At 44.0% G+C, this 11,408-nt stretch overlaps 2 protein-coding genes across 3 annotated transcripts in view; both read right to left on the bottom strand.

Moving 5' to 3' along the window:
* The window catches only part of LOC122118215 (protocadherin alpha-C2), a 153,777-nt gene that overhangs the window by 119,771 nt on the left and 22,598 nt on the right, over positions 1-11,408 (bottom strand). Inside the window, exon 1 of one of the 2 annotated variants that reach the window (XM_042692156.1) lies at positions 2,936-5,279. The exons of the other annotated variant lie outside the window; for it this stretch is intronic. Coding sequence (XP_042548090.1) covers positions 2,936-5,279 — 2,344 coding nt within the window. Of the gene's footprint in view, positions 1-2,935; positions 5,280-11,408 lie in introns of those variants that run through there. 2 annotated transcript variants of the gene reach the window in all.
* On the bottom strand, positions 7,768-11,389 carry LOC122118012 (protocadherin alpha-11-like). Its single transcript, XM_042691866.1, is given in 3 exon segments — positions 7,768-7,803; positions 8,980-9,882; positions 9,884-11,389. Coding segments are annotated over 3 exon segments (2,445 nt in total).

The following is an 11,408-nucleotide window of genomic DNA, read 5'->3' as shown; positions in this document are numbered from 1 at the left end:
GAACCTTACTATCATCTAAATTGATTCTAGTGTCCCAAGTCTATAACAATAACTACACAAAGATGTTAATACATCTTTAACAAGAAAGAGAAAGGAATTGTGCTTTTTTCTGTTGCTATGGATACCAAGTCATAAAATTCCAGGCTACATACCATAATGAAAAATAGACTGTAGCTCTAATAATTACCATGTTTATTCTGAGTATACTTGAAATGGTAGTATCCATAACCATTTGTATTCATTTCTCTGGCTCACCTGAAAATTTATGTGGAGTATTTGGTATTCTCTTGCCCGCCTAATCCTCTCCTGGTCCATCATTTTAATATATTTCACTCTTACAATATTCTTGCTCTTACAATAGTCCCTTGATTTATTCAAGTACTTTTTATCTATCAGACTCTACTTACATTGCTTCACTTCTCCACCTACACCACATCGTCAATCATTTACTGTATAGACATGAGACACCCTCAAATCATTCATCTATTTAAATTCTTCTGCTAACATTCTCTTTAGACGCCAACATACATTTTCTCCATTCTTCCTATTGGTCTGCTCAAAAAAAGTTCTTGTTTAACCATGATAAATCTAATAAATCATCTTTAATTCAACTCTCAAAAAAATTTATAATCTTCTGTCTCAACTTCAGCCCTACTACGACTTTCACATCATCTTCCCTTTGAGATATAAATCATAAAAAGTAACTTAAGGGCTCTTTTTTTTACATCAATACTTTTCTATAAAAGTATCTATTTTTCCCTATTGGTTCAAAGAAAAATGGTCCACCATTTTAAGACAATACTATTTTCCATTCTTTTCTTCTTAACATTTTCATCTTCACCTTCATTCCCTGATGCCTGTCTTTCCTTTAGTGTCTCCTTTAGTTACTTCTTTCTTGCACCTATAAGATACTCAAACACTTCTAATTATGTACTTAAACATAATACTTCTAGAAAAAACTGCTGTTTATCTCCTTTTCTTCGCCTATGATTAACATGCATATTTATTTTATGTGGGCTAGCAGTTGCCTATTCTCCCTGTGATTTTAAGTCTATTGTAGGTCAAATAAAAAGGTTCTCCTCTCAGTTCTCCAGAGGAAACACAGCCTAATCAACTCCTGATCCAAGGCTGTGAGAGAATAATTTTTTTTTATCTTATACCACTCTTTGGTCATTTCTTATAGCAGCCCTAAAAACTGATACAACTTCCCACCTAAATTCTTTCCTTGTACATTATTTTTTCAAACTCTCTTAATGATTTTATACTTTCACAATTTTATTTTTCATAAAGGAATTACTCTCAAATCATTATCTATAATCTGAGTTCCACACCCATATTTTCAATTGCAATAAAATTATCTTAGAAACTCTAAATTAGTATGTTATTAAATGTTACTTTCCAATCCCTTACTGAACACACACACACGCACACACACACACACACACACACACACACACACACACACCACAATTTCTTCAGCTCGGCTGGAAAATATAGTTTGGGGAAATCTCATTCTCCCAGTTGACCAAACAAAAAGAGCAAATGCTATCAACTTTATAATTTCTCTTGTATGTCTTTAGTCAGTCATCATTTCCTGTTTCTATTTTGCTAATGCCTCTTGTATGTGGTTCTTTTGATTCATCTCTATTGCCATAATTTAAGTCTCCATGTCTCTTGATATCTAAATTCTTATAGAATATTATCTACTGGTTTTCCATACTTCAGAATCTCTAGTTCTTTGAGTATACATTCAACAAAGAGAACTAAGCTCATTTATTTTCCCCCTGTAACTCTTTTCTATTGAAAGGTTATCTGTCCTTCAAGACATATTGGCATAAAATAATGTCTAATCACTGGACCTCACTCCCTTCTAAGATAGGGAATATTTCCCAGCCAATATATTTCAACATATTAGTTCAAGAATGATCAATTAAACATATGCTATATTCCAAAGGAAGAGATATTGGAAGAGAAGCAAATGTTAGAACTTTAATGCCTTCCAAACCAGGCAAAGAGGTAAAAAGTTTTATATTCTGATCAAAGAGAAGCTTTTTAATACATTTGTAGAAGAAACTTGCAAAACATAAAATGTGCTTTTGAAGGTTCACCTATAATGGGAACAGAGTAGTATAACAACATAATGACTTTGGAATCCTGGGAAACTAGGTTATGAACCACTTCTCAATATCTGTGGGACTTCATTTTTATCTGTAAAATATGGCTGGTAGCTGTAGAACTTGCACTGTATACCTTATTTGATAATTTATGGAAGTAATTCAACTGAAAGTATCAATAGATGACCTGGACAGCCACAGAGGTCCCTATGTATTCTGACACTTTAAATCAGAGAATCTCATCAACCATGGAAGGTGTTGCCCTACAATTTGAGGGGCTGAAGCAGGAGGATTTTTAAGGTTAGCACCACCCTAGACTACAAAATGAGCCACGTGTCAACAGAAAAGAAAATATAAGAACTGAGGATGTAGATTCAGGATAATGTGCTTACCTAGCATTCAAAGGCCATGAGTTTAGTCTCCAACACCTCAAAAACAATAGCATTAATTGTAAGATGTGCTATTATTTATGTGCCACCAAGAGAGAAAAAATCCAAACAAATTGTTTTCAGCTATCATTTAGATTATATTTAAATTATTTAAATTAACGATTTTGTTATATTTTATGTATATAAAAATAGCATAGTGGCCGATGTCACTTAAAATAACAAGGTGTTACTCAAAAGACGAATGTAAGACCAAAAGAAGCTCAGGAACGGCCCCCAAGCTCTGATTTCAAACCGTCCAAGACTGGGACAAAAACAAACAGGATGACATTATGAAGGAAAATAAAATACAGATGTAATTATAAACCAAGGCATTAAAAGAAACAAAAATAGTTGAATGATGCCAATTACTTACTTCGCTGAGATGATTTAAACCATCCTCTTGAGGTTGTGGAAGACAAGGACTGAAGGCCATGAGATCCGCATTGGATGGGACCACTCCTGAGCACACCCTTTGCCGCCTCTGTTGGGAGTAGGACAAACTCCCCACCGCGCTGGAGCACACCAGCACAGGCTTCCCAGATGTGCAAGTGCCCTGTACAGGCGCCGCCCAGCAGCGTAGGGCTGTGTACGAGAACAGCGTGAGCACCAACAGACTGGACACCGCGCAGATGGCGATGATCAGGTACACATTCACACCCACTAGCGAGGTATCTGGGCCAACAACACCCAAAGATACCCGGGAAGTCTTAGGCTCCTGGCTGCTGTCCACCAGAGACACCAGCACCGTGGCGGTGGCCGTCAGCGCCGGCTCGCCATGGTCCTTCACCAGCACCAACAGGCGCTGCCTCGCGGCGTCCGCCTCTTCCAGCGCGCGCGTGGTGCTGATCTCGCCCGTGTACAGTCCCACGCGGAACGCGCTGCGCGCACCGGCCGCCGCCGGCTGCAGCTCGTATGACAGCCACGCGTTGTAGCCAGAGTCCGCGTCCACCGCGCGCACCTTGGTCACCACGTGGCCAGCGCCCACCGAGCGCCACAGCACTTCGCTGCGCGCGCCGCCGCCGCCAGCCCCGGGAGGCCCCAGCAGCGCAGGCGCATTGTCGTTCTCGTCCAGCACGAACACCTGCAGAGTCACGTTGCTGCCCAGGGTGGGCACGCCAGCGTCGCGCGCGCTCACCTGGAACTGCAGCAGCTCCAGCTCCTCGTGGTCCAGCGGCTGCAGCGCGTACACCTTGCCGCTCTCCGCGTGCACCGACACGTAGCTCGACAGCGCGCGCTCGCCCACCCGCCGCTCCACCAGCGAGTACGACACGCGCGCGTTCTCCTGCGCGTCCGCGTCGCGCGCCCACACCGTGAAGATGTGCGAGCCGGGCGCGTTGTTCTCCTTCACGAACACCGTGTACTCGGCCTGTGCGAACACGGGCGCGTTGTCGTTCACGTCGGCCACCTCCACCGACACGCTGGCGGTGGCCCACAGCGGAGGCGAGCCCCCGTCTCGCGCGGTCACCACCACCTTATAGTCAGAGATGGTCTCTCGGTCCAGAGTGCTATCCAGTACCAATGAATAATAGTTTCTGAAGGTGGACACGAGCTTGAAGGGGAGGTGTGGTGTCAGAGAACAGGTCACCTGTCCATTGGCACCAGAGTCACGGTCGGACACGCTGATCAGGGCAATGACCGTGCCCACTTGCGCATCCTCTGGCACAGGGAGTGACATTGAAGTAATGATTATCTCCGGTATGTTGTCATTCAGGTCCAGAACTTCCACCAGAACCATGCTGTGCCCTACCATGGAAGGAATTCCTTTATCAATGGCATTAATTTGAATTTCATAAGCATTGTTCTCTTCATAATCAAGGTTCCCATAAATTCTAATGTCACCAGTGTCTGCATTTATTGAAAATAGACATTTTTCGCTCCTTGGCATAATCTTTCTGATTCCATAGGAAATTTCTCTATTCAAACCTTCATCTGGATCAGAAGCGTTTACTTGAATTACTCTTGTGTCATTTTGGACATTTTCAAACAGCATAACTCTATAACTAGGCTTATCAAACTCAGGTGCGTTGTCATTTACATCCAAGATGGTTACTTGAATCTGAGCAGAGCCTGTTAACTCTGGTTTACCTCCATCAATGACCATCAGCGATAAGCTCAGTTCTTGCGTTTCTTCTCTATCCAGTAACTTCCGAAGAATTAATACAGGCAATACATTCTTATCCTTTTTTGTTACTATTTTAAGTGCAAAATACTCATTTACACTTAACATGTAGGTCAGAAGAGAGTTAACACCTATATCTGCATCAGAAGCGCCCTCTAGAGGAAACTGACTGTCCAGAGGGACAGACTCATAAATGAGTACCTTCTGTTCTATTTCTGTGAAAAAAGGCGGGTTGTCGTTAATGTCCTTCACCTCCACCTCCACGTGGAACACCTGCAGCGGCCTGTCCACGATCACCTCCAGGTGCAGGCTGCACTCCGCGCTGCGCCCGCACAGCTCCTCCCGGTCGATCCGACCATTCACAAACAAAATGCCATTCTGCAGATTTACCTCCAGAAGGTCCCCGCGGCCCTTGGACGCCACCCGGAACAGGCGCGGCACCAGCTCTGTCAGCTCCAGCCCCAGGTCCTGCGCGATGCGGCCCACGAAGGTGCCGTGTTTGGCCTCCTCGGGGACCGAGTAGTGGAGCTGGCCGCTCCCTGATTCCCAGGCAGTGAGGAGCAGAAGCGAGAGCAGCAGACGCTGGGACCTCAGCCTTCCTCCCCAGATAAACACCATTGCAGACAATGCGGTCTTTGAAGTGGAACTGCCTATTTTAAAGAAGCACTAGCAGGAGATCTTTTATGAAGAGTCTCCGATTTCTGTAAGTATCTATGCAGTAAGTTTTGTCCAGAGTTCCGGTCACTATGGAATCAGTCCTCTTCTATGAATGGTTGGAATGTGGGTGCGGTGACAAAATGTTCCTTTTTCATTATTCTGAGTTTATAGCGACATCATGCGACAGATTATGTATATACAAGATAAATCCTTAGATTCTTTATAGATACACCATTTGTTGGTCACTCTTATTCAATTCTTGGATATTTTTATGCATCATTTTAATGATAGTATTTATATCCACGTATTTATATACAAATATATATATGGTATATATACACATATGATATAGTAACAAAACAAAAATACGTCAACTATGTAATTTTTTAAAACTTCTGATCCAAAGCTTATCACTAATCTTTGAAATATGGCCTGATTGAAGCTATTCTTTAACTATCATGGAGAATAATATAAAGAACAATATACCTAATTCCTGCCTGATTATGACTTACAATTCAGTGTTTTATTTTTATTCTTTTTGAAGCAGTTTATAGAACATTTGGAAGGAATTATATACCATCGAATAAATGAAACTAAAATGTTTAAAAACTAACCATTATTTCATTATCTAAATTGTTTTAGTCATAAACCAGTAAATATTAGAATTCATAAAAAATAAGTGAAGTGTTATTACTTTTGGTTCCTTGGTGCTTAATTATGATGGCTTTTATGGCCACAGTTCTCACTCCTCTAACATTTTAAAGCAAAACCTGAGTATCAGTTCTATGGAGTTCAGTTCTAGCAAGATGAATTTTTTTTCATGTAAAATGTTGAGTCAAAGCTTCCAAATCTCACAGCATTCTATAGTGACAATGGAAGACTAATATAGAAAAGACCTCCAAGTATTTTGGAGCCAAATCTGATATTTATTTCCTCTCTAAATCTTCCTCTATAGGACAATTAGTAGTTACTCAGAATGTACTGCTCTTCAGAAAATCAGAATGGAGACTATGATGCAAGTGAGAATCAAAAAATCATTTATAATATTATTGATTAACTCAAGACTAGAATGTCACAGTGAACAAGTAACTGTAGATTTCATAAGCTCATGAATGTACACATCAAAAAAATCTAAGTGCATAATTTTCTGCCAGCCTTTTACATTTAATAATAACAACTGAGAGACCTTGATAAAACAACAAGCAAAATACAACTGAGAATGGTTCCACAAGCATAAATCAATCCTAAAACTGCCTACTTGATAAAGGTTTGAATTTTGGTGTTTCCAGACTATTTATATTATCTAATGTCATCATGAAGTCTTTCATTCTATATTTTCCATTTTCAAAAATGTCAGCATACCATAATTGCAAAAGAACTTTAATGAAAAACAGTGCATTTTGTAGCTCTCACACACTGTTTGAGATAATAAAATTATTAAAGAAATAGAATTCTAAATTTAGCTTTCACAAGGTTGAACTAGAAAATAAAATGGAGCTATAATTTTATACTAAAGAATGTAATCTTATGAAGACTAAACATAAATCTGTTTTTTAAAAAATTAGTTCATTAATTATTTTTGTCATGCACAAGTAATGATTGATCAAATTTAATCAAAATAACCCAATGTCTTTTTTTAAATTTCAACTTAAATTTCAACCTTTACTTAGGGATAGGCAATAATGTATGACCTACATAAAATTCACATTTATTATCTTTACATGGTTCCAACATCGATATAATAATTTAACCACTTTTCCTTCAAAGATTTTGTTTTTGTTTTTGTTTTTTGGTTGTTTTTTTTTGGGGGGGGGGGGTCCGGTCATGGGGCCTGAACTCTGGGCCTGGGTGCTGTCCCTCAGCTCTTCAGCTCAAGGCTAGCGCTCTACCACTTGAGCCACAGCACCACTTCCGGCTTTTTTCTTTTTTCTTATGTGGTGCTGAGGAATCGAACCCAGGGCCTTGAGCATGCAAGGCAAGCGCTCTACCACTGAGCCACCTTCCCAGCCCTCAAAGATGTTTTATATTTTGTATCACATTGCCTAATTTTAAATACTTGAAACTGGTTTTATTGAATTGATGCTGAACTATGATGTTCTTGTCCCAAGAATCAGAAATGAGCTTCAGCATGCATTCCTTTAAAATACTGTGGCAAGGGCTGGGAAGTTGGCTCAATGGTAGAGCGCTTGCCTTGCATGCCTGAGGCCCTGGGTTCTATTCCTCAGCACCACATAAGCAAAAAGAAAACAGCCGGAAGTGGCGCTGTGGCTCAAGTGGTAGAGCACTAGCCTTGAGCTGAAGAGCTGAGGGACAGCGCCCAGGCCCAGAGTTCAGGCACCACGACCGGACTCCCCCCCCCCCCCCCAAAAAAAATACTGTGGCAAATGGTTTGGTATGTTAAGGGAAAATGGCCATTTGTGAGCCTTAAAGGTGTTGTGGTTCCATCACTCTACAGCATCTTAGCGTCAAAGAGAAGAACAATAGTCTAGGGATAAACGATGTTTCTCACACTCTTTTCATATGATTATCCCATATGGAAAGGAAAACTAACAAACATTAAAGATAGTCATTAGAAATAAAGCCATTAAAATATCAAATATATGCAACAATTGTCAGCAAGCATTTATCTTCATAGAGAAAACTTCTGGAAAAGTAGTAAAGAAATCTAATGAGGAGCTAGTGAGTGCCAGTTGCTCATATCTATGACCCTAGCTACTCAGGAGGCTAAGATCTGAGGATCATGGTTCCAAGCCAGCCCAGGTAGAAAAGTCCCTGTGAGAATATGTAAATGGCACTGTGGCCCAAAGTGGTAAAACCTTAGCCTACAGCAAAAGCACTTAGGGACAGAGCCCAGGCCCTGAGTTCAAGCCCTACAAACAACAAAAATAAAAAACTAATGAACAGATAAAGCAGATATTATGGCTCATATATGACTAATACATGCATGTCTTAAGCAATGGTGCATTATTTGGTTGAAGAATTTTAATTGCCTTGTTTATTTTGGAAGCTGTCTTGTGTTAACTTGTATTTGACAAATATTTTGCCATTTCATGAGAAAAATCAAGACAAAAATTACATTATTTTAATGCAAGCAGCAGATTAGAATGCAAGATTTGCCTCTTTTTCTCCAAATATGCTGAATTTGGTTGTTCCACAGCAGTAGCACCATTATGAGTACTCAACCCAATAGAAAAAAAATGTAAGTCATTTCAGAGCAAATGAAGAGGGTTCCCAAATTGAAACAAGCCTTTTCTTCAAAGGTCAACTGATCTCATGAAATGAAAATAAAATCACAGCAAAACATTGCTAACAAACATCACCAGTGACTCCCAGTGCTCATCCACATCATTATGATTAGAGATAAAATGGTGTGAGTAGGTCACAAAAAAGAAGCGATTACTTCTGCTCAAGTAACAAAGCAGACAAGTAATCTTTGTCAGTTATTATGCAATTTTCTCACAGATAATTGAAAAAACAAGACATTTTATATTTCATCATCTGATTATATGATTAAAAGACAAGCTATAGGAATTATCCAGCATTGAAGAGACATTGTTGTTTTTAATTTAAAATAGATTAAATTTTTTCACAAAAGTGAATTCCAAACAATTGAACACACACATTTGAAAAGGAGGAATTTATATTTAAAAAAAAAACTCACCTGTGCAAGGTGGTTACATCCTGACTCCTGTCTCTCTCTTTCGTCTTCTCTATCCAAATTGGGAGTCAGACTCGGGCTGAAGGCCATGAGGTCGGTCTTGGGCGGGCCCTCCCCAGAGCACACCCTCTGCCTCCTCTGCTGAGAGTAGGACCAGCTCCCCACCGCGCTGGAGCACACCAGCACAGGCTTCCCAGGCGCGCACGCGCCCTCGCTCCGCCCCACAGCCGCCCCAGAGCACCGCAGCGCCACGTACAGCACCAGCGTCAGCACCAGCAGGCTGCACACCGCGCAGATGGCGATGATCAGGTACACGTTCACGTCCACCAGCGTCGCCTCCGAAGCCACGGCGCCCTCCGATGCACGCAAAGACAGCTTGGGCGATTGGCCGCTGTCCACCAGAGACACCAGCACCGTGGCGGTGGCCGTCAGCGCCGGCTCGCCATGGTCCTTCACCAGCACCAACAGGCGCTGCCTCGCGGCGTCCGCCTCGTCCAGCGCGCGCGTGGTGCTGATCTCGCCCGTGTACAGCCCCACGCGGAACGGGCTGCGCGCACCGGCCGCCGCCGGCTGCAGCTCGTACGACAGCCACGCGTTGTAGCCAGAGTCCGCGTCCACCGCGCGCACCTTGGTCACCACGTGGCCAGCGCCCACCGAGCGCCACAGCACTTCGCTGCGCGCGCCGCCGCCGCCGCCGCCGCCGCCGCCGGGAGGCCCCAGCAGCGCAGGCGCATTGTCGTTCTCGTCCAGCACGAACACCTGCAGAGTCACGTTGCTGCCCAGGGCGGGCACGCCAGCGTCGCGCGCGCTCACCTGGAACTGCAGCAGCTCCAGCTCCTCGTGGTCCAGCGGCTGCAGCGCGTACACCTTGCCGCTCTCCGCGTGCACCGACACGTAGCTCGACAGCGCTGCGCTCGCCCACCCGCCGCTCCACCAGCGAGTACGACACGCGCGCGTTCTCCTGCGCGTCCGCGTCGCGCGCCCACACCGTGAAGATGTGCGAGCCGGGCGCGTTGTTCTCCTTCACGAACACCGTGTACTCGGCCTGTGCGAACACGGGCGCGTTGTCGTTCACGTCGGCCACCTCCACCGACACGCTGGCGGTGGCCCACAGCGGAGGCGAGCCCCCGTCACGCGCGGTCACCACCAACTCATAGTCAGAGGTGGTCTCTCGGTCCAGGGCGCTGTCCAGCACTAATGAGTAATAATTTTTGAAGGTGGACACCAGCTTGAAGGGTGTGTCAGGCGTCAGGGAGCAGGTCACCTGCCCATTGACCCCAGAGTCAAGGTCGGACACGCTAATCAAGGCAATCACGGTGCTGGGCTGAGCATCCTCAGGGACTGAGAAGGACAGAGAATTCACGATGATTTTAGGGGAATTATCATTAGTGTCTAAGATTGCTATCCAAACGGTACAGTGACCGGCCATTGGGGGAGTCCCCTTATCTGTGGCTTGCACTTCAATTTCATAAAACTTATTTTCTTCATAATCTAAAGATCCATTGACCCTCATTTCTCCATTATTTTCATCTAGTGTAAATAAGTGTCTTCCATTGGGTTTGATGGATAACAAGGAGTAGGTTACCTCGCGGTTTACTCCTTCATCTCTATCCGTGGCGTTCAGCTTTATCACAAGAGTTTCTTCTGGAATGTTTTCCATCAGCTTTACTCTATATTCTAACTGATCAAATTCCGGATCGTTGTCGTTAACATCCAAGACTTGAACAAACAGCTGAACTGTGCCTGTAAGTTCCGGTTTTCCTCCGTCGGTAGCTGTCAGTAGCAAATTAAATTCCGGGATTTTTTCTCTATCCAGAGACTTTTTTAATACAAGGGACAGTCTTTTCATCTGCTTACTATTTGTTGGTGACTCCAGAGAAAAATACTCATTTTGACTCAGTCTGTAGGCCAGCACCGCGTTCTCTTCTATATCCGCATCAGACGCGCCCTCTAGCGGAAAGCGGGACTCGGGTTGCTTAGATTCAGAAATCAGCAGCTTTTGTTCTTTGAGAGAGAAGACCGGCGGGTTGTCGTTAATGTCCTTCACCTCCACCTCCACGTGGAACACCTGCAGCGGCCTGTCCACGATCACCTCCAGGTGCAGGCTGCACTCCGCGCTGCGCCCGCACAGCTCCTCCCGGTCGATCCGACCATTCACAAACAAAATGCCATTCTGCAGATTTACCTCCAGAAGGTCCCCGCCGCCCTTGGACGCCACCCGGAACAGGCGCGGCACCAGCTCTGTCAGCTCCAGCCCCAGGTCCTGCGCGATGCGGCCCACGAAGGTGCCGTGTTTGGCCTCCTCGGGGACGGAGTAATGGAGCTGGCCGCTCCCGGTCTCCCAGTATGCCAGGAGCAGAAGCGAGAGCAGAAGTCGCAGATTACCCAATCCCCTTCTCTGAAAGCCTACCATTGCATATGAAATTGGCTTC

The sequence above is a fragment of the Dipodomys spectabilis genome, unplaced genomic scaffold, assembly GCF_019054845.1.
Source record: "Dipodomys spectabilis isolate Male_0828 unplaced genomic scaffold, ASM1905484v1 ptg000147l, whole genome shotgun sequence".
NCBI lineage: Eukaryota > Metazoa > Chordata > Mammalia > Rodentia > Heteromyidae > Dipodomys > Dipodomys spectabilis.
This window is presented reverse-complemented; position numbering and strand designations above follow the sequence as displayed.